Source organism: Alexandromys fortis, unplaced genomic scaffold (genome assembly GCF_014885135.2).
Source record: "Alexandromys fortis isolate MF-2015 unplaced genomic scaffold, M_Fortis_MF-2015_v1.1 scaffold_144, whole genome shotgun sequence".
Classification (NCBI taxonomy): Eukaryota; Metazoa; Chordata; class Mammalia; order Rodentia; family Cricetidae; genus Alexandromys; species Alexandromys fortis.
The window spans coordinates 3,915,372-3,938,939 of NW_026068021.1; the positions used below are offsets into that span (position 1 = coordinate 3,915,372).

At 51.2% G+C, this 23,568-nt stretch overlaps 1 protein-coding gene across 3 annotated transcripts in view; it reads left to right on the top strand.

Moving 5' to 3' along the window:
* The window catches only part of Prkar1b (protein kinase cAMP-dependent type I regulatory subunit beta), a 118,439-nt gene that overhangs the window by 65,160 nt on the left and 29,711 nt on the right, over positions 1 to 23,568 (top strand). For 2 of the 3 annotated variants that reach the window (XM_050163254.1, XM_050163253.1), the window contains exons 5-8: positions 9,115 to 9,176; positions 9,871 to 9,917; positions 19,528 to 19,590; positions 20,802 to 20,960. In XM_050163254.1, coding sequence (XP_050019211.1) covers positions 9,115 to 9,176; positions 9,871 to 9,917; positions 19,528 to 19,590; positions 20,802 to 20,960 — 331 coding nt within the window. The remainder of the gene's footprint in view (positions 1 to 9,114; positions 9,177 to 9,870; positions 9,918 to 19,527; positions 19,591 to 20,801; positions 20,961 to 23,568) is intronic. The other variant, XM_050163256.1, reaches the window with a different exon arrangement.

Genomic DNA, 23,568 nt, shown 5'->3' on the forward strand with positions numbered 1-23,568 from the left:
TGCAGGGATGGACTTGCTAGCAAGAGTGAGAGCAAGCCGGGAAAGAGAGCGCACTTCCTCCTTCCATGTCTTTATACAGGCTGCCAGCTAAAGGTGTGGTCCAGATTAAAAGTAGATCTTCCCACCCCAAAAGATCCAGAGTAAAGCCTGGTGGTGGTTTTAAACTCAAGTCTCCATTCTGGCGCAGCGAACACTCTTACCGACTGAGCCATCTCCCTACCCCCCTCAAAGTTCCCTTCTAATTTCGGAAATGCTGAATATTGATGGATATAGGGCAACCTCCCTGGCCCCTGATCACATCCAGCCTGGATGGATACAGTCATGGTTGCAGGTCTAAGATGCATTTTGATTGGTTGTTAGGGTCTCTAAGATGTGTTCTCATTGGCTCCACAGATGTTTCTTCCTTCCTTGCCTTCCTGGGGTTCCTGGTTCTAAGAAGGGGGCAGGACTTGTCTGCATAAGTTGCAGGGGATAGGAAGGGATGTCTACCTGGTGGTCCACCTCCAGTTTGTAGCCTGCAGGCTATCAGGAATGTGAGCTAATAAAAAAGAAACGCCACCTCCACAGCTCCTGAGACCCGAGGGCACAGCGAACGCCCTGAGTGATGGCTACATTTTGCACCTGAGGTTTAAGTAAAATTGTTGCAGGGAATTGCTCACCATATTTGGGCATGGACAGACACATGGTCTGTGACCCTGCAGGGAGCAGCAGGGCCTGGAGCAAATGTTTAACTCTGTGCTGAGCGAATGGCTCCCATCCAGCAGTGGGTGCTGCCCATGCCCACTCAGCCATGCACGTCTTCACCCACGCGCAGTGGTGTGTGGTCGGTGGACTTTTCTGCCTTGGCAGTGTTTTCCGTTTCCAAGTCTTCAGAACATTCCCAGGTCTTTCTTGCTGGTAAGAGGCAAGGTCTGTTTCCAGCGTAGCTGGCGGGTGGTGAATGGGACCTTCAGCACAGACTCGGAACTTCCCTGCACTGGTGCCAAGCCTCCCCACGTGTTCTCTGGTGAATTCTGTGAGGCAGGTGTGAGGTCATCGCAGGCTTTTGTATACCATAGGTCATGGTATAGAGACACTGGATCATGCTGCCCGGGCTCAGCTTTGGGGGTGTGCTTACAACATTCTGAGTCTCAGTTTTTATGTCTGTAAAGTTAGTGTGGTCTTGGGAGCCCAAGAAGTGATAAGTGAGATTATGAAGTAGTCTCCCGCTTGGTGGGTGGCCAAGCTGTTTTCTGTTTGTCCTCTGAGGGTACAGAGCCACAACATTGTGCTTAGGAGAAGCTTCCACGGTCACATGGCTAAGGTCTGTGGACCTGCTTCTTCCTGTCCTCAGTTTCTTACCAACTTATTACCGTCCTTTGCTACCCTGTGAGATCCTCACGCACTGTGATTCCCGTCCATCCATCCATCTGTCTGTCTGTCCATCCATCTGTCCGTCCGTCCGTCTGTCCAGTGTGTGTGTGTGTGTGTGTGTGTAGGCTAGAAATCATCCTTAGAAGCCTTTCACTTGACAGGCACTGAGTTAGCTAGACTTTTGGGCTGGCCCGCCTCAGGGATGCTCCCAAGTCTCCACCTCCTGAGTGGTGGAATTACAAGCAGGAGCCAGGCACGGGTTCTTGCAAGCGCTTTCTGACTGATCCATCTGCCCATTTTCCTGGCATCCCCTTCTGAGGTTGGAGGAAGGGCAGTGGAGGCTGAGGCAGGGCAAGTGGGGACTTTGGAGAGTCTCTTCAGGCAGGGAATTCCTGAGGCCGTCCTGACCTGAGTTGGCAGCGCCCAGGAGCCCCATCTGTTATTGGGAGAGGAAGTGAGCAGTTCAGAGGATCTCAAGACAGGATGCAGCTGAGACGGTCCTATCTTGTGCGTGCTGTGTCTGGGACCTGATGTACGTCTGTGCACTGGGACTGACGGCCTTTGCCAGCTGCCCACTCTCCCCAGCTCTCAGGGCGGGCAGCGGGGTGTGGCAGGTGCCGATTGTGGACTAGTGTCGAAGAGTTGGCTTTGCATGAGCCCTTGGTTTCTGTCCTGTGTACTAAGTGAAGAGTTTTGAGTCTGAACCACACCCACATGGATGCGTTCTAAAATTTAAAAGTTGAGATTTTGCCTTGGGGGTCAGGCTTTAAAAACATTAGCTGGGTGTGGTGGCATATGTCTTTAATTCCAAGACTAGACTTGGCAAGCTGAGGCAGGGGGATCAAGGGTTCAAAGCCATCTTTTGAGCTACAGAGTAAGAGATCTTGCCCCCTAAACAAAACAAAACAAAACAAAATCCAACCACACAACACACACACACACACATGTTGAGATCCTCCAGTGTACCTTCCGGGAGTAGGCATGTTGTTCTCCTAGAGGCAATTGGGTAATTTTAAATAAATATGCACAGATTCATAAATCATAAGTGGAACATCAATAATACAGGGAAAAGGGATGGAGGGATGGCTCAGTTGGTAAAGTGTTTGCTGTCCAAGCAAGAAACTTGATTTTGGACCCCAGCACTCGCATAGAAGCTGGTCTATGATCCGACAACTGGGGAGGAAGAAGCATGAGGACCCTGGGCTTCCCTGCTAGTCAACCAAGTTGAATCAGTGGGACACAGACAAGGGAGAAACCCCTATCTCAGAAAATAAAGTGGAGGGCTGGCAGGATGCTGACTGAATAAAAGGGCTTGCTGTCAAACCTAGCATCCTGAATTTGATTCCCAAAATCAACATGGTGGGAGGGGTGACTTCTGCATGTCCTCTGACTGTCTCATACCTGCTATAGCACGTGTACATTGGGGCACACTCAAATACATGCACACATGCGTGCACCCATGTGGTGGCTTAGTCCAGCCCCTCTCCCCGAGGTATCTGTGTAGTATCGTGGCATGCCATTAGGCCAATTGTTTCATTATATGTATATTGAGACAGAGTCCCTCTGTGTAGCCCTGGCTGTCGTGGAGCTTGCTATATAGACCCGGTTGGCCTTAGATTCACAGAGCTCTGCATTCCTCTGCCTTCCAAGTACTGGGATTGCATTTTTTTAAGGTTGTGTTGCTCCGTTAGTCAGCTTTTCCACTGATAACATCATAAACATCTTTTTCCCTTATCACATGTATCACTGGTTTTTAAGGTTTTTGTTTTATTATGTGTGTGTATATATATGCTTGTATGTGTGAGTACAGGTGCCTGCAGAGGCCAGAAGATAACATCTTCCTGAGTGGAGTTACTGGTGGTTGTGAACCACCTGACATGGGTGCTGGGAACCGAACTTGAGTCCTGTGTAAGAGCAGCAAGTGCTCTTAACCACAGAGTGTTTCTGTGGCCCTGCACCACACAACACTACACTTTGTAAAGGTACCATGACTGAAAAAAAAATTTTTTTTGAGACAGGGACTCACTATGGAGCCCTAACTGGCTTTGGATTCACAGAGATCCACTTGCCTTTAATCCTGAGTTCTGGAATTAAAGGTGTGTGCCAGCCCACCTGGCCTAACACAGGATTTTTAATACATCCGGACGTGCATTCTGGACTTGGTATTGTGTAAGGATGTCCTGGTGTCTATCATTGGATACACACCTTTTCATGTTTTTGAATCATAGGGGTTCCTCGGTGTGGAGGTCGTGGGCTCAAGGCAGGCAGTGCCGCAGCTTTTGCTATTTGCTGTGCATCTCAAGAAAGACTGCATCGTCCTTCTGCGCATGCACTACTCACCGTCCTGTCCCTCTGCATTCTTTCCTTAGCCCTATCCTCTTATCCACCCACATGTGCTTTATCCATCACCCACCATCCATTCACCTGTCCATCCATCTGTCCCATTACCCACCCATGCGTCCATCTGTCCACCCACCTATCCACTACTGCCCATTCACCTGTCCACTTCATCCATACATCTGTCTATCCACCGACCCATCTCTAATGTTTATCTACCATCCATCTAGCCTGCCCTGGGTTACCACTCCCTGCCTGAGCATCCACAAAGGAGGCCTGTTATTGCCTCATGCACCTCTGTTCTCCCTTTTATATGGGTGAAAATGCATGAATCTAGCAACTTTCTTTTCTTTTTTGCCTCAATCTGTAGTCTGTCCAGTAGTCCACCTGTTTATCCACTATCCATCCATCTGTCCGTCCATCCATCCATCCATCCATCCATCCATATATCCACCCACCCATCCGCCTGTTCATCCATCCATACATCTGTCCATCAGTCACATGTCCACCCATCCGTTTGTCCATTCTTCCACCCACTCATCCACTCACTTGCTCATTTATGTGTATGTCTGTCTATCCACTCGCCCACCCTTCCCTCACCTGTCCATACATCCATCTACTCATCTATCCATTCATTCTTTCATCCCTTCATCTACCTACGTGTCTACCCATCCTTTCACCCACTTGGTCATTCACCCATCCATTCATCCCACCTGTCCACCCACCTGTTCCTCATCACCTGTCCATTCCCTTATTCATTTAGGCCGAGAAGCACCAGAGCTGAGGTGTTGCAGGAGGGAGAGACATTGGTGAGGAATGATGGCCTAGGTAAAGACTTTCAAAAGGTTTGTGCTCTTAGCCACTGGCCTGATGAGAGCTGGGATAAGGGTACATAGTGTTCCCATCTTCCCTAACTGGAAGCAGAGGTCATTACTATTCTAACTTTGTTAGGACAGGTGTGCATAGACCAGTATATTATTTGTGTTTTAATAAATAAAGCTTCCGAGCCTAGGCAGTTTGGATGCTCACCTTCCTAGACCTGGATGGAGGTGGGTGGTCCTTGGACTTCCCACAGGGCAGGGACCCTGATTGATCTTTGGGCTGACGAGGGAGGGGGACTTTTTTGGGGGAGGGGGAGGAAAATGGGAGGCAGGGGCAGGGAAGAGACAGAAATCTTCAATAAATAAATAAATAAATAAAATTGAAATATTCTGCTCCAAAAAAAAAATCTGAATAAATAAATAAATAAAGCTTCCTGAAGGTCGGTGCAAAGCAGCCACACTAGTCAGCCATACAGGCCAGGCAGTGATTGCATACACCTTTAATCCCAGCAGCCACTAGTTAGCCATAAAGGCCAGGCGGTGGTGGCGAACACCTTTAATCCCAGCACTAGAGAGGAGTATAAGGCAGGATGAGACAGGAGCTTGTTCTCTTTCAGCCTGAAGATTTCATAGAGGGAAGAGCTCTCTAGTGGCTTGGCTGCTTGGCTTCTCTGATTTTCAGGTTGAATCCCAATTCTGTCTCTGGGTTTTATTATTTGTGCTACAGACCAGAGTTGGCCAAAAGGATTCAGGGCAGCGCCAGGCTTTCAGTGCCTCCGGTGGTGATCTGGTTGCCTTCCCTGTAGGCCTGACCGATGGCTTCCTGCACCCCAGAGCCCAGCCCAGCCACTGCTGCACTGTGAGCAGCCAGTATTGCTGACAGGGAGGGTGGGTTGATCAGGTTTCCAAATGTGAGGCTGTTTATGATTTCTGCCTGTGGCTTCTCTTGAACCCTCTGGAGGTGACTTCCGGATCAGAGTGGAAACCTGTTTTCCTTTTTACAGGCAGTGGAGGCCAGTATGTTTTAATGCCATTAAGTGCTGAGAGAGAGGGGAAGGGATTAGGTTTGTCTAAAGTTGGAAGGAGGCAGGGGGAGTGGGTAGAGCCATTGAATGAGCTTGTTGAGTCTTCTCAAGGGGTGTCAGGTTTCTCAAAAGGAAACCTGGCTTCTAAGCCTCTGTGGTAAGTGAGACCCAGCCTGGCTGCTCCAGTGGCATTTTTGGCGTCTCCATGTCCCCAGTTTGCTTCTGCAATGGCCATGCACCTGGACAGTGGAGGGGACATTGGCGTGCTCACAGAGATGTGGGGTCGTTCAGTGATGTTTGACGAAAGGCCACTCCAGGGGTGTGCAAACATCTGTGACTGACACCAAGAGCCAGACTCAGTTTGGGGTTGCTGTTTGCCCAGAAAACATTTTCAGTCCATTCCCGCCTTGGCCAACTCAGGCAGAAGTGCAAGTGGAAGCAAGCCCCGTATAACAGGGAGATGTGATCATATTTATCTGCCCTCCTCTTCTTGCAGAGCTCTGGAATGTTCATTGTGGCCCACTATGTGATTACATAAACATGGGAATATCTGGAGAGTCCTCAGGGCAGGGAGGGATGACTGGAAGGAGTCTAAGAGCACGAGGAAGCCGCACCAGAAGCTGCGCTAAGCTGTGCGAGCTGGCTCGCAGCACTAGGAGGCTGAAGTAGGAGGACCGTTGTAAGTTCAAGGCCAGCCTGGGCTACAGTGTGAGGCCAAAGAAGAAAAGGAAGTTGCTAGATTGGTGCCTTTTCCCCAGAAAAGAGGGAGGACAGAGGTGCACAAGGCAGTGGATGCTCAGGCAGGGAATGACAGACAACCCAGGGCAGGCTGGGGTGGCACTGATACTGGCTACGCATCATGCTCTGAGGATCAGGAAGGTGAACTTGCACCTTCCAGACCCAGTAACATCTCAGCAGAGAAGTGTCCGATGCCAGGGTGGTGAAGGAAGCAGCTGCCTGAGTAGGCGAGTGGGGCGTACACAGGGTCTAATTACTTACAGAATAAAATTATATACCTTATATGCATACACACATACACATTGCTTATACATGTGTACTTGCACATATATAGACATATCGATATGCATGCATATATTCCACCCCTGAGTAAAGCTCAATGGATAAAGTGTTTGTTGCACAAGTGTGAAGACCTGGGTTCAAACCCCAGAGCCCAAGTGCGGTAGCAGGCCCTTGTAACCTCAGCCACAGGGAGGCAGAGACAGGAAGATATTTAGGGCTTACCAGCCAGGATCCAGGTTCAGTGAGAGAGATTCAGTCTCAAAAACCACACACACACACACACACACTTTACCATTATGAGCCAGGGATTATTATTTTAACATGGGAGGCACCAAAAGGTCATTTGTAAAAGACCTGCTCTTTCTCAGATCCTTGTTCTGTGGTTTTGAGGACACGTAGCTAGGCTGGATGGTTCCAGCAGATACTGGAGATGCTGTGGCCAAGAAGCACCCTGTCAGTAGCCAGACAGCCAGAGCTGGCCTGAGACCTGCCCACAGCTCCCTTAACAACCGCCTCCCTTCTCCCAGAGAGCACAGGAAACTAAAAACAAAGATGTTAGTGGGGTTGGGATGAAAAGCTCCAGAGAAGCATGTTTGAATAGAGAGAGAATAGCCAGGGCTTAAAACAAATAGATACAGGAGCTACTTATGACAATGGGTTCATTAGGACTTTTCCTGCCGTGTGCAATGCATTTGGGTCCCTCCACCTCCCTTCCCTGCTCTTCCTCCCCCGCCCTGCCCACACCACCTGACCTTCCTTTTCTCACTTGTCCCTCTACTGTTTTGATGGCTCTAATTTCTCTGGTGACCGATGAGTGTCATAGAACCCTGTGTTTTCAGGAGCATGGCTGGGAGGGGGTTATCCACAGAAGCATGGGCAACTCACCAGTGGCTATACCACTGCAGAAAATCTCCCTCCCTCCCCCATCAGCCAGTATCCGTGTGTAAAGCCTCAGGGAGGGGTGGGGCTTCATGAGCCCTCCCCCTGCAACTATAAACTGAGTGCCCTTAGGAAGAGGGTGGAGCTTCATTGGCCACTCCCCTGGCAACTATTAACTGTGACTCCTTGGCAAGGGGGCCTGGCCTGGTGTGTTCTTCCTTTATCCATGATGGAATGCTGACCAGGCTGATCTCTCACGGGTCTTGTAAAGAATTATTTATATTCTCTGAATGTTGGAACCAGAGCATGGAGCAGTCTGGATCTTTCATTTTGTATTTTCTTCCCAGAAGGCTTTGTATGTTTCTCCAGTTCCAGAGGGCCCTTGAGTTCCTCAGAGATTCGCCTCAACTTAGCAATCCGCATACACTCCTTTCTGAACAATCAGAGCAGACAGGGAAGTGTCCAATGTCTCCAAGCACGCACACTCCCTGGCTAGGGGTTCTGTACTTCTGCCTCAACCTCCCCAGGATCATAGCCTCCTCTTCTGGGGACCCAGGGACCCCGGAGACCGGGAGGTCTCTGATGGTGGATGTTGCATATCAGGAGAGTGGGCTAGCATTTCTGATTGTTCCAGTGACTACGCCGGGGATAGGGCGTGTTTGGGATAAATGTGTCTGAGTTGCATGCATGCCTCTACTGTTTCTGGCAACTCTGATAGCCCACTCCCCCCCCCCTTTGGCTTCTGTCCAACAGCCCATTTCACATCTGCCTTTATAAGATGAAGCCACCATGCTGCAGGGGTGGTCCAGAGGCCACTCTGAGCTCCCCAACGTTGGTAACCTTCAGGGTCCACATGTCCTAGCGCATCTCTGCTCTGAACATAGGGGTGCTGAGTGATGGCTCGCTTCTGTACATTTTTGGAGTGCTTGAGAATTAAACCCAGGGCCTTTCACGTGCTAGGCAAGTGCTCTACCATTGAGTTACGTCCCCAGCCCTCCTACATCTTTTCTGTGTCTGGAATTAAGAACATTCCTGTGGCTGTAAATATTTTCCTCAAGAGGAAAAAAGAAAAACAAAAAGCCAGCAAAACCCACAAAATCAGGCTCGATGGCCATGTCCCAGCAGAGTTGTATTTATTGGCATGAGAAACATTCCTTACCTATTGTGACTTATTCTTCTAACTGGATTGTAAAAACAGTGCTCATAAAGTCATGCCTTTCTTGTAAGAAGCCAGTCAGGGGCTGGGGAGGTGACTCCGTTGATAGAGGGCTAGCCTGGCATGCAGACACCCTGGGTTTAATCTCTAGTACCTCATAAATCCAGAGTAGTGGCTATAATATCAGCACCGAGGAGGTGGAGGCAGGAGGGTCAGGCGTTAAGGTCATTGTTGGTTGCATATTTGAGGCCAGCCTTGGCTATATGACACACTGTCTCAAGAAAGCAAAGCATCCAGAAAAAGCTAAACAAGCAGATTGTGCCCGTTGACTGTGTGCAGAGCGCCCACATGGCGCTGTGTGGCGGGGCTGGTGAAGGCTTAATTCTTCTTTTATCTTTGAGGGGATCTCTTCCCCAAGGCCTGCAGACTCGATTCTGTGGGGCTGGGAGGTGTGTATATGTTGTGGGAAGCAGGCTGACTAGGCTGGTGTCATCTACAGCTCCCGACTGTGTTTGTTTTTCAGTGACATATTTGATGCCATGTTTCCTGTCACTCACATCGCTGGGGAAACGGTTATACAGCAAGGTATGTTCCCCACCAGATGCTCAGTATCTACCCTGATCAACTTAAGAAACTTCCAGGGGTGGTGGGCGCTCGAGAGGCTGAGGCAGGAGGATTGTCATGAGTTCAAGGACAGTCTAGGCTATGGTGTGAGACTCCAAAATAAATAAATAAATAAATAAATAAAAAGACAGTATTAGGAAAGCAGAGGCAGGCAGGCCTTTGTGAGTTCAAGGCCAGCCTGGTCTACAGACCAAGTTCCAGGACAGCTAGGTTTACATAGTGAGAGAAAGAGAAAGGAGGGGGGAGGGAGAGGGAAAAGAGGAGGAGGAGAGAAGGAAAAAGAAGAGAAAAAGAAACTAACGCAATGCAGCACGATGGTAGTGTAAGTCTGTCCTCACAGCAGTTCGGGAGGTTGGGGCAGGTGGATTTCGAGTTCAAGACCAACCTGAAGAACTTAATGATTGAGAAGAGTTCTGGGGGTGGGGGCATGGCTCGTCGGTAGAGCCTTTGCTTGGCTGTGCATGAGGCCCTGGGTTCAATTCCAGTATGCAAGAAGGAGAGGGGGCCCCTATGCCCAGGAACCGGCACCTGGGGCTGGTATTTACTCGATACTGGCTGGCACACGTCGTTGCAAGGGTTCTTTGCCGGGCGGTCGAGAAGCTCGAACTCATTTCATTTTGTATTTTACATCTGCTGTCTCTTTGTTTTGTTGTAGGGAACGAAGGAGATAATTTCTATGTGATTGACCAAGGAGAAGTAGATGTGAGTATCCGCCTTGGCTTCTAGACAGCGGGTCCTCTTCGCATGCTTGCTTTTAAGTCTTTACACAGCTTTGCACTAGGTCTTGCACATGCAGGCCGAGAGCATTTCTTTCTGAGTAGATTCCCAATGTATGTGTGTGTGTGTGTGTATGTATGTATGTATGTATGTATGTATGTATGTATGTGTGTATGTATGCATTATTGTGCTAAGGGTGAAATTCAGGACTTCCGGCACTGAGGTGGGTTTTCTGTCACCCACAACACCAGTTTCTTACTGGGGGATTCTAGGCAGGAACTTTAGCGCTGAGCCACACCCCCAGCCTCATTTTAATTGCTTTATTCCAGACCAATAATGCGTTTTATCTAAACAATGCTATAAGGCATGAAAGCCCAGTTGGGAAGGAAAGCTGCTTTAGGCAGGTGCAGGGCCAGTGGGGTTCTTTGTTGTTTATTGCTCTCACGCAGAGTCTGGGTGGAGAGCAGCCTAAGGTGTTCTGTTTGGCTAGTCCCTGCCAGCAAATGCCACACCAGCTTGCTGTGGATGTTCATGGTTGTCACGTGGGCAGGAATATCCATGTCTGGAGACCCTACAGGTACTGATGTCACATGGGGTGACAGTCACATTTTGTGCCAGCATGCACCCATCCTCAGACAGCAAGCTTCGCTGAGGGACTCTCAGGACCAAGGGCTTGCATGTTTATAGAGCCCTTCCCCACTGTAATGTTAGAAGCATCCCCTACAGAGATCCCACCTTCAGTCAAGTCCTCCTCTCTTCTACCTCCATGGTCACCCCTGCCCAAGCCCCCAGTGCTCTGGCTGGAAGGGCCCTGGTTTCTTCATGTCTGAGTCCTGTTCCCGGAGCATGTTTCCCTGAGTTGAGAGACCTACTTCCTGTCCAAACCCTCTATGGCTTTGTCTCTTTAACTATTTTTTTTTTTTTTTTGAGAGAGGGTCTAAGTTTGTAGCCCAGGGTATCTTCAAGCTCCTGGTAACCTTCCTGGGTCATCCTCCCAAGCGATATGATAATGCTCATGAGCCACCACACACGCCTGTTTGTCTCTAGGTCAGTCGGGGGCCTTTTCTTGCCTCCAGAGTCTGACCACTGCTGGGCTGCCATAGGCCTGGGCTGTTACTATCCTTATGGGTGCACCCTACTTTCTTCTGCTGTCACCTGAGTACCTGCTTCTCCCTTCAGGGTCCCATTCCACATCAGATCTTCAGGGTGGATATCAACAGGCGCACCATGTGTCCTTCCCTGATGGTTCAGTTACTCCTTTGAGGCTGCTTCTGTGGCCCATTTCTTGAAGGTTTGTCTTCAGATGGACCAGAGGATATGGGCAGAATCTCCCCAGGACATTTTAAAGTCCTTAAGGTTGCTGGTCTTTCCTAGGCCATCTCCAGAGTTATGGCTGGGCTGGGACTCAGCATAGACACATCTTTTCAGTTAGCCATAGCTTGTGCCCCACCTGTCCGAGGGGACTTGCTCTGCCCTCCATGGCCTCAGGGGTGTCCAGGCCACACCCTGCCTGGTGCCTTGGGGTTAGGCAAGCTATTTTGGGCCTGGCCTCTGCTCCTGAGCCTCTGTCCAGCCGGGCTATTTCTGGGAAAAGCCTTTTCTGATTTCCCCAGCAGCCTGACTTTGTCCCACAATGCATTTCTGGGAACCGCACTGGCCCACCTGCTTCCGGAGCCACCACATAGGAAGTGACTCACCCTGGCGTCCAGAGGGGGGCACAGGCAGGGTTGACCTAGTGAATCTGACGACTCAAACCCTGGGTCTGGGTCTCAGGGGAGGGAGGGCCTCCTGTCTCCCCAAACAAGGACACTGAGTCGGGAGCTAGCGATCTCTCGGGGGACTACTCACTCAGAGGAAGTGTGAGGTGGAAGATTTAAAAGTGGCTCTGATGCCACGCTCTGCTGTGACCACGGTCACATCCTTCTGTTGTGCTTCAGTTAAAACAAACAAACAAAACAAACATTCATGAAAAACGCAGCCCAGAAAACAACTGGGACCCTGCCCTACCCAGGTCAGGTCGGGTAGGGAGGAGGTGAGTGCTTGGTCCCTGGCAGTTTGTATAAGTGGGTCCCGAAGACCTGTCTCTCCAGCTCTCTGTTGGAAGTGGTGTTGATGGGTTGAGAGGCTGAAGGCTGAGAGGTGTGGGTGACTTGTTTCTAGTTTTTAGTTTATTATTGGTTTGGTTTTCAGGTAGCACAGGCTGGCCCACACTTCCTATGTAGCCAAGGATGGTCCTGAACTCTCAATCCCGCCTCCATTACCTCAGTGCTGTGCCAGGCGTGGAATCCAGGGTTTCTGGGCATATCAGGGAAGCACTTGACCAGCTTCTCTAGTTTGTGCGCATTGCTCCTCCACTAAGCCCTGCTCTCAGGTTCCTGTCCACTCCTGGCTCCCCAAAGCACCACTCATTGCTTTCCTCTTGCTTCCTAAGTGTTTGCTAGCTCTTGCTCTCCTGGGCCTTGCCAGCTCCCTAGTACCCTGGAAATAGTAGACACGGGCCTGCCCTGGGGGTGGTGTGTTTGTCATCATGCGGTAGATGACAATCATCAGGAAGCTAATAAACAGGGTCTCACACCTCTGGGCCTCTGCTTTCCTGTCTTTTCTGCTTCTTACTTTTGTTCTGCTGTGTAAACTCTTGTTCATCCTTCAATGCCCTCCAGACCCAGCTCCTCTGTTTGTGCTTGAGCACTGATAAATGCTGACCTAGTGAAAACAGAAAACCAGACCCTCCTCCAGTAGCCTGCCAGGGAGCCCATGTGGGTTCTGACCTGGCCCATCCACCCCCCCCCAACCCCCAAATGTACTAGTGCCTCCTCCATCTTTTCCCTCCCCCTTATTTTTTCTTCTCTTCCCCCTCTTCTTCCTCCTCCTCCATCTTTTTTCTTCTGGTTCACAAGTATTCCAACCTGATCTCAAAGTCCTTGAAATGTCCTTGAACTTCTGATCCTCCTGCCTGTACCTACCTCCTGAGTGCTGGGCTTACTGACCTGGGTGGCCATATCTGGTTTATGTGGTGCCTGGGGATGGAACCCAGGGCTTCAAGCATACTAAACAAGCCCTCTACCACCTGAGCCGTAGCTCCAGCCCGAAATGTGCTCTTCTTTGTGTTCACCAAAGTCACCTAGCATCTTTCAGTTCCATCTCAAAGACAAGGCTGGGGTGACCCCAGGGAATTCTGGATAACACATTCTTTGGTTTCCCAAAGTAAGTAGATGTAGGAAGAGTGCCCCCGAGGTTATTTCACGGAGTTCCAGAACCCCACACGTGTGCATCCACAGGAAGGCTGTGGGTGGGTCAGAGCCTTGTGCCACTAACCTTTCCCCCCCTGGGGTTGCCTCAGCTGTGCTAGGCTTCTTTTCAGAGAGGATTACACAGGGATTCTCCCACGGAGCAGCCCCCTGCCCTCTTCCCGCTATCCCATCATTGTGTACTCGGCAGGCTCCACCTCAGCCTGTTCTTCTAGCAACCCTTTCAACCTCAAGGAAGCCCTCCACACCCACTCTGTGCCCTAGTACAGCAGCCATCTTCCTGGCCACCTTGTGTCCTTGATTCCATGAGTCTGTGGTTTTCCCCAGAGGCCCCCAAGCCACGTGCTGTGGAACACCCCCAGGTCTGACCAAGGAGCAGGGAATCACAGTCCTTGGGGGGCCCGTGGTGCGCTCGGTGTTTTAGTTTGTGCCCTTTCATCTACTTCCAGAAGCCGGTCGCTACCACAGTGTCCCCCCAAATCCTGCAAAATGGGCAAGTAACACGAACTGATGAGTCTGACCGCCCTCGAATGCAGCGTGTGATGTGGATGGGACTGGCAGGATCTCATGTCCCCAACTCCACCCTTTCAAGGCAGAACTGAGGATCCCCAAAGTCACAGCTTATCTGAATAGCACCCTTCCTGCCTCCCCCCCGCCCGGTTTGGTTCCAGTGAGACCACAAGTGGCCAGGCAGGGAGTTTCCACGCCTCTGCTTGGCCCCACTGCCTTCCAGTGATGGTCAGATCTCTAGCTGGTCTCCTGCCAGCCTGGGGACATGTGGAGGCGATTTTGTGGAGGAAAAACTGAGCTCACCTTCACAAAACTGCACTTCTTCAAATACATTGTCTCGGCAGATCTGCCTTCCCTCCCTCCCTTCCCAGCTGGGAGGGTCAGGTTCAAAGGCGGCTTAGAGGCCCTTGCTGGACCCTGGCTGGCCAAACCAGGATGTCTGGGCATCGTGGGTGGATGCTGCTTCCTGGCTAAAGCCTTGAGTTTAGGATGTAGAGGCAGCGGGTGGTGCAAAGACCGAACCTGTGAGTGGGTGCATCCGGCCTCGCCTCCCCACAGTGCTGTGCAAAAGTCCCCAACACCTCCATCAATCTCTCAGACTTTCCAGTGGGAATAGGGGTGGGCGGCAGGGTGCACCCACAGGGCTGGGCATAGAGGAGACTGGACTATGATGTGGGAGATGCAGGGTAAACACACAGGAGCCGTCAAGGAAGGCCACGTTTAAAGGAATCAAAGAGTGCCCAGTAAGGGGCTGGGAGTGAGAAGCCAGCAAGTCGGTCCCTGCTGAGTTATGGGGCGTACATGACTATCATGCTGTGGTTACTCTCAAGAAGCTTCTATGGCCTCAGCACTGTATTGTGTGACCCCCTTCCTCAGGCCAGGCAGATCTGTGAGGATGCCACCAGGTCGGCAATGATTCTTCCTTTACCTGGGTGGGGACATGAGAGGGAGGTCATCAGCTCCACCCCTGCAGGCAAAATCCGCACCGTTCCTTCCAGGCAGGCCAGTGCACTAGGGTTTCTGGAGCACCCCTCCAGGATGGACACTGTCCTCCCACTAACAGTGCCCTAGAGGACCACGGGACGAAAGACCTAACATTCAGTCTTGGTTAAAATCATGGCTTTCCACAGAGACTCTGTAAAATGCCAGGCAATGTGTATACATTTGCCAAGAGCTATAATCCATTTTTTTTCTAGTAGTAGAAAAATAGTTTCCAACTTATCTTATCCATGGAACACAGCATTTCTGCTGAAAAGGACTCTCGACTGCCGGAAGACAAGGTTGGGAGTGGGGCCCAGAGTCTTCCCTGGTTGTCTTTAGACTTCTTGTTTGGGGGTCCCCCCATCCTTTCTAAGGTTCACGCTGCCCCTGTGGCTTTTAGGTAGGCAGGATTCCTCCTGTTCCAGAAGAGGGTCTCCCCTCAGAGGTGCCTCCCTTGCTGGCAGCATGGTGTGCCCCTAGGAACCAGGCGTCGGCGGGCATCACTGTTTGGTCCAGGAGTCGGGCTGGGGGCTATTCAGTTTGCCAGAGTTTCCGGGTGAGCACGCATGTTTAAATTGTTCAAGTGCTCCGAGCTATGAGCTATGCAGTCATCAGTGCAGCTGTCACGGTCACCCATCGGCAGAACCCTTTCCTCTGTGAGTGTAGGGGAGGGGGTGGAGGACGCATGTCTGTGGAGGCCCGTGCTTAACCTCAGGTGTCTTTATCAGTCACTGCCCACCTTCTTTTTTGACCGAGGGTCTCTCATTGGCCGGGGACATTTAAGTCAATCAGGCTTGGCTGGCCCACAAAACCTCAGGTATCCACCTACCTCCACCTCTCCAGTGCTGGAATTACAGGCACATACCATCACACCTGACTTTATGAAACATGGTTTCTGGCAATGGAACTTAGGTCCTCACAGTCCCACAGGTCAGTGGATAAGTGAGCTCTTATCTACTGACCGGCCTTCCCATCCTCCTCCTGCCTTACTGATTCTCTGATTCTCTTTTGGCCCCCTTAATCAGTCGCTCCATAGGCCCACCCCAACCCCTGACTCTCCCCTTCCTAATTCCTACCCCTAGAAATCTGATTCCTGGGGTTGGAGAGACTTGGATGCTCTCCCAGAGAACCTGGGTCCGATTCCTATCGTCCACATGGCAGCTCGTAACTGTCTGTAACTTCAGTTCCAGGGTTCCATACCCCTTCTTCTGCCTGCACAGACTTACATGCAGGCAAGACACCCCTACACGTCGAACTAAAAATCTAAAATTAACCCGACTCTCCTGGGGCCTCATAGTGACGTCATACAGCATCTATCCTGGGGCTGCTTGTAGCTGAGTAAAACATACTCCAGGTCCATCATCCGTTCTCACGATGGCATGTGTCAGAACATTCTGTTTAAGGTTGAGTAGTGTTTCACTGCCGGCATGTGCCGCGTTTTCTCTCTGAGCATCCTTATGGGCTCTTGTAAGTTATGCTGCAGCGAACATGAATCTGTGGATGTCTCCTGGAGACCTGTTTTCCTAAGTGCTGTGACGTTTCAATTAAGCATTCGTTGAATGCAGAGCTGGCTGTGCCATTTTCCTGCAGGGCTTGGCACCTCCCAAGCTTATTTTACCCATGCAGCACATCATCCTGAGGTCCTTGGTAGCCTCTTAAGGTCACAGGGTGTTGAGTGTTGCCTGACAGTCAGTGTGCCTGGAGAGTTGAGGGTGTTAGAGTCTGAGGCACCCCAAATGCTGTGCTGTTCTGGTGGGGATGGGTGACCCAGGCTGCACGGTGCTGGCAGTCCCCTGGACTCTTAGGCTCATTCAGATCTCATGTGACTCCACTTTGGTGTTCCTGTTGGGGTGTGGAACTCAGCAGCTGACTCCAGACTTGGGGTCTTGACCTGGCATGTCTTAGGGTTCCCAGGAAGTGCGTGAGGACTTGAGGAAGAACAAGAGAGGGCCACACCCAGGATGGATTGGCTCCAAGGAGGAGCGGGACCCTCACTGACCCGATGACTACCCAGGAGTGGTCTGGGGACATAAACCAGGAATGAAAATCCTGTGCCCCAGCTCTTGTGATCGTCCTCACTTTCCCACTGCTACCTTGCACACTTGATCTGAAGTGCTTGGGAAGGGAGGTGGAGCTGGTCCTGGCCCACACCCCTGGGCCCATGGCAACCTTGTTCCATCTGCACCAGGAGGGTGATGTTTACTGGTCCTGGAGTCCTGGTGACCCAAAAATCCAGTGATCCTTGGGCACTCTGTCAAGACTTTATGGCACAGGTGACCTTCTGCCATCCAGCCACCTCTGGCTACCTTTGGGCACACTAAAGTCTGAACAGGCATTGGCATGAGTCCCCTAAAAGCATGCAGAGTCTAGGCCACCCCAGGGGTCTGAATTCAGAGTCTTTTATGGTTTCCCTTCTTTTTTGTTCTAGTATGTATGTCCACACATATATGTGCAATGTGCGTGTGTCCATGTGTGTGTGCATGCATATGGAAGCTAGGAGTCAACCTGTCATTCCTCACGTACCATCCATTTCGTTTTGTAAATTTAATTTTACTTATTGTATCGTGTGTGTGTGTGTGTGTGTGTGTGTGTGAGAGAGAGAGAGAGAGAGAGAGAGAGAGGTGGGGTGTGCCTTTGACACCACATATCTGGAGGCCAATGTGGAATCAGTCCTCTCTTTTCACCTTTACATGGGTCCCAGGGATCAAACTCGGGTCGTCAGGCTTGTGTGGCAAGTACTTCTCTGTGGAGGCATCCCGTCAGTCCTCCTTGTTGTTTGATTAACACAGAGTCTCTCACTAGCCCGGAACTCAGTGATTTCTGTAGGAGCGCACACTAATGTGCCCCAGAGATCACCCTCTTCCCGGTGTTTTCTCCCCAGGCCACTGTGCCCAGAGGCCAGGGTTCTTGAGTTTGCAAGACAAACGCTTTATCAGCTGAACCATCTCCTCATCTTTGCTTTTTCCTTTTTTAGACAGAGCCTCTGTAGCCTAGGCTAGCCTTATGTTCCCAATTCCCCAGACTCAGTTTCTCAAGCACGCGTGGGCCCCCACACCAGCTTTCTATATCTATGGCATTTGCCTGTGACCCATGTCTCTGCTATTCGGATGCTGCACTGCAGATGGGAATCAGTCGTCTACTGCGGATTCCTTAGAGGTGCCCGGGTCAGTGGGCCACTCACTGAGCAGAGGCTGGACAGGGACAGGCAGGAAGGAAGGAGGAAGGCAAGCAGGGCAGAACGGCAGAGGCCAGCTCAGCTGGAGGACCGTTGGCTCCTAGTGTGGCATAATGTAGCCCAGTGGGGCCTCCCACCATTTTTCTCTTAAAGGAAGAAAAAACAAAAACTGGAACCAAACAAGAGTAGCCCCTTTGCGTACCAGCTGGGTGGAGGAGCTGTGACAGAGGCCAGTGTGCACAGAAGGATGGCCCTTTGTCCTCCGGGTGGCCCTGGAGGACACAATGGTTTCCTCTGACACTGTGAGGGATCCCCTAGGCTTGAGGCTCTGGGGTGAGGGAGGGTGGTCACTGTAGAGGGTCCCTGCTCCCTTAGTCATGTCCCAGGGCAGCCACACTTACTCTTCCTTTCGGGAGTTGATCAGCTGGTATGTTGTGTTCCCAGAGGCTCAGTAATCTGGGGAAGGTGGTGTTATGTCCCTTCTCCCACTTGGGGTAGTCACTGGGGTGGGGGGCTTCCTCCATCCCTATTTTATAAAGAGAGAGACTAGCCAACTGGCAACTCACCAGTGGGGACTCGTGTGTCCTACACACCTCTCCCAACCCCAAGAGCATCTGTACTTATGACTCAGCCCAAGATGACACGTGGGGACAGAAGTGTGGTGGGGTCAGAGCAGCCTCTAGGAAACGCTTCAGTAGCATGTGCTGCTGCTGAGCCAACGGGTGTGCCTGATACAACGGATGATGCCTCGGATCCTTGTCAGAGCAAAGCAAGGACATTCACCGGAAGAATGTTTCTGATGCCCGGGTGGTAGTGCATGCCTATAAGCCCAGGTCTCTGGAGGCTGCAACAGGAGATTTTTACCAAGTTAAGGGACAGCATGGACTACAGAGGGAAAGTCTGTCTCAAAAAAGGGGAGAGGTTGGGAATATGGCTCAGTAGTAGGTGTGTGTCTAGAATACTTCAGAGAGAAGCTAAATACACGGCTCAGTGGTAGAGCCCCTGCCTAGAATCCCCCAGTGAGGGGCTGGGGTGTGGCTCAGTAGTAGAGCACCTGCCTAGAATCTTTCAGTGAGGGCCTCGGGTGTGACTCAGTGGTAGAGCACCTGCCTAGAATCCCCCAGTGAGGGGCTGGTGTGCAAGGCCTTGTGTTCAACCCCTGGCACCACAAAAAGCAACAAAAACAATGATCCTGGCAGCGTCGTGTGGTTATGACAGCCCAAGTCCATCTAGGCTCTAAGACTCAAGGAACCAAGTGGCAGACTGAGGGTGGCACTGAGGAGGTCCTGGGAGGGATGTGCATCCTCACTGAGCTACATGTTCGGATTCAGGGGGGCGGGGTTTGCCACCTGCAAGTTAACTCTCCATGCATCGGGTCCTGCAGAAGCCTAGGCAAGGTGGCAATGCCAGCTCTGAGACCAGAGGGGAGGCTGTGCCCTACCTTTCCTGGGCTGTGGAAATGAAGCAAGGCCCTGAGGGTATACTCTGCCTTCTGTAAACTCTTGTCTGAATTCCCAGATCACTCCCCTCCCCCTCTTTTCCCTTCCTCATTCCCTACAGCATTTGGTGGCATTGTTTCCAGATTCTTTGTGGATCTTTTTGGCTCTAGATTTGTTGTTGTTTTGTTACTTTTTGCTTTTTTGTTTGTTTTGATTTTGTTTGTTTGGTTGGTTTTTTTGAGATAAGACCTCCCTCTATAACTGAAACTGGTCTGGAGCCCATCATCCATCTGCCTCAGCCTAAGGTAACAGGTGTATAACACCCTCTTTTATGGTTTTTAAGGGCTAGATGTACCTGCCTCTTCCTCTCTTAAGCACCCTAGCTCCCTTTGGGGTTTGGGGAACCAACCAGGCCAGGTGGGAGGAGCATACATCCCATCTGGTAGAGTCCTGTCTTTGGGAGGCCCTGACTTCCCCAACCCCCCATCTTTGTGGCTAGCCAGTCCCTCTCCATGCCTTGCTCACTTCATCGTGGCGTTACAACCATCACCTGTGAGGCGTTCTCTTTCAGACAGAAATCTCTGTGCCTCAGTTATTACCGGATAATGAGACATTGATTTCAATAAGAATCGCTTCCATGATTCATCACAATCCATTCTTCGAGTACACACCCGTTTTAGCAGTGGGAACGGTTCTGTATGCTCATTGAGACGCTGAGGGAGAAAGCATGCATTGTGTTAATTTATAGTAACCGAGCTGCATAATCGCCCCGGCAACGAACAATCTGCCCATTCTGTGTACTGGTTGGGTGTGGGCCCCCCAAGTTCTGTGCATAGTGCACACTCTGTGCAGGGTGCGTCGCCCGCGCGGTCTGAAAGGGAATCTTGTCCCGGCTTCTTCTCGGTGCAGCTTGGTAGTGATGCCTGGCCGGGGGCTCAGCTAGGCCACTGGCCAAAAGACTTGGGTACTTGCCTTGGTGGCAAAGTTCCAGAGGAGAAGGGGACAGTCAGTGTGCACCCACAGGGGTGGGACAAGGGGGTCAGAGGGATACTCAAGCAGAGGGACCCCTGAATTGCCAGAGAGGACAGGCAGTTTTGTAAACAGGAAAGGCAAGAGACAGGATGTTCGTCTGGGTCTATGTATAATGTTAGAACAACTCATTGGGGTTCAGTCAGAAAAACTGGGGCTCAGAGGGACAGAGAGGTGATCTCAGGATGGGCAAGCTGCTCAGGAGGTAGCTGGCACACATTGTGTTCTGCCCTCTGGTCCTGACCTGCTCTTTGATGTTGTGTGCTGCCCAGGTGTGGCTCTGAATAGGATGGGGTGAGGTGGGATGGGAGCTCCTTGGAGAGTGGTTAGCCTGTGGTTATGTCCAGAGCAGGATTATGCAAGAAGTGGTCCAAGAGCTTTACAAGGCTCCGATCAATTCTCACTAGGATGGACCGTGGATTCCCCGTAGAGGAAGCAGTCTTTGTGACACACATGTCTCACGGCCTTTCTCTTCTTTTCTCTGAAGGTGTATGTGAACGGTGAATGGGTTACCAACATCAGTGAGGGGGGAAGCTTCGGAGAACTAGCTCTCATTTATGGCACCCCCAGAGCAGCCACCGTGAAGGCCAAAACGGACCTCAAGCTCTGGGGTATCGATCGTGACAGCTACAGGCGCATCCTCATGGTGAGTGGAACCCTGGCCAGGGGCTTGAGGGGAGGAGGCAGGGCAGTAGAGTCTACACCACCAGAAACCCGGGTCTCAGGTCAAGATGTGTCTGCCTAGTAGACACAGCCCTTGCCATGAGTGCAAAGTATCAGAAAAGGTTTGGGGAGCTTTTTAACAGGAAGTTAGCTGGGAATGTCTCTATTGTGTTCCCCCATTTAAAACAGGAAGATAGCTGGGAATCTCTATTGCAATTCTCCGTTCTCTCTTTTCAGAGACTTAAGAATGTGGTTGTAGTGGCTGGATCTCCAGTCCTACCATTTAGGACCATGAGGTCACATGGAGAATAAAACTCAGAATCCCTCCAAGGTGACATTAGGGTAAAGGTTAAAAGGCACCGTGGGGACACAGTGTACACAGGTCTTGGGGGTGGCTGCTGCTTGGAGCACAGCAGCCTGCATGGGGAACACCATGAGAAGAGAAGGAAAGTTTCATCCTAAGGAGTCGGGAGTGCTCCATCCTGAGGCCCCCACAGCCCCCTCTGCAGCCCACCCTCCTGACCTCTGACACGGAGCTGCTAGAGTCACAGAGGGACATTGGTCCGACTGGGACTTGAGATTGGGCATCCCAGTGAGAACTGAGAGTGGCCGTAGGCTGAGACATTCCAGAGTGTTCCCCAGAATAGCTCAGGATGGAGCCCATGTGCCCAGTCACTGAGGTACAGAGGGCACATCCTGTTGTCTTGAGGTGATGCCAGCTCTTCGGTAGGACACACTCGTGGACCAGCACAGTCTTGGAAGGCAGCTGTCCCCAGGGCCAGCATGCTTGGCACGTCAGGGCTTCTGTACTGCTCTGGGCACAAAGACACAGAAGAGCACCATCGTCCTTTGTCTCCAACATGCTCCCGATCCGCAGGGACCTGCCTGTCCCAGTGGGAGGGTGTGATGGGGGATCCTCCCACCCTGCCAAAGGACACATTCCCGGTCCCCTCTGAGCACACCTGGCTTGGAGTTGCACAAGCATTGTTTCCCTACCGTCTCCTCTGCGCTGTGTCATTGCTGGCTGTGGGACTTTTGTGGTCAGGACTTTATATTCAGGAATGCTCTCAAATCGCAGAAGGAACTGGCATTTTCTTTGAGTTAATTTCGGATCCCCGGACACTAAGAATAACCCATTTGGGCTCCAGAATCGGCAGAGCTCTTGTGGAGAATTTGAATCCTGTCCGCACCCATCCCTGTCTAGGCAGATTTGGATACGTCCAAATCACCCCCACTGAGGGCTCCCGCCTTAGCATGGACTCACAGTGGGAGACGCAGAAAATGAAGAGTCGTCAGTGTCCCAAGGGAGTTAGCTACAGCCCACAAGGTCAGCTCAGACTCCATATTAGAGTTGGAAGTTGGTGACTTCTAATTTGGAAGTTTCCTAAGTGTCTCTCCTTGCTGCTTTGTCTAAGGGACACACAGAGCCCAGTGCTGGGCAGAGTTGGGGGCATTGTCACCTGTAGGACTCAGGTGAGGGCTCAGCAGAGACCAACAGTCCACGAGTTTCTTTCCTTTTACTTAAGCCTTGGGCCTTCTGTTCGTCTGCCCCTTTTTGGGGACCTTGTGTCTGCAGCTAGTGAGTTAGGAATTTTTAGTAGAGGGGCTGGATATGATTCAATTGGTACAAAGCCCTGGGGTCCATACCCAGCACTGCCTAAACCAGGCACAGTGGTCCATACCTATAATTCTAATACTCAGGAGGTGAACATCTAAGTTCAATGTCATCCTCAGTTACACAGCAACTTTGAGCCCAGCCTGGATTACATGACACCCTGTCTCCAAAGGCGGGGGTGAGAGTCTCATATACAAAATTGAACTGTGCAGGAGAAGTCATACTGGGGTCTTCCAAGACCTCTGTATGATGTGTTCTGAGTCCGTGGGAACTTGTGTCTTAAGCAGATATGGGTCCCCATTCCTAATGCCACTGACTCTGAAGGACCCACATCTTTACTGACTCTCTAAGCCAAGAACCAGGCTTCCTCCACTTCATAGCGTAGGTGGTGTGACCCCTGCAACCTCAATGCACCGCCTATCTCTTTTTTAAATTTTCTGAGATGAGCTTAGTAACTCACAGGGGTTCACACGGCCTGGGAGTAGATGACCCCTCCACCCTTGCCCAGAGTGAGAACCCCAAGGCAGTGAGAAACTGCTGCATGCACAAAAGTGGCTGAGAAATTTCTTCTGAACCGTTGCTTATGCTGCAGTGAAGGGGTGGGGATGGGGTATGTGCTCCGAGGCTTCAGGTGACAGAGAACCTTCCGTCAGGGCCAGCTCCTTGTCCTGGGTAACAAAGGTGGCCCGGCTAGGACAGTCTGTGCTGGGAGCTAGAATCACATCCCTGGTTCCAGTTCTTCTGAACCATGGGGTAGGCAGAGTTCACCATGGACCGGGTATGGTTCTCAGCATCGTGTGTGTGTGTGTGTGTGTGTGTGTGTGTGTGTGTGTGTGTGTAGGGGGGTGGTAGGGTCTTTGGTCCCTGGTCTCATTGTCTTACCTGGAACACCCTGAGCAAGGCGGGCCCTCTGCATATTCGGCAACCACCAGCTTCTCCTGTCCACACAACGATCCTCTAACCCAGCCTCAGCCTC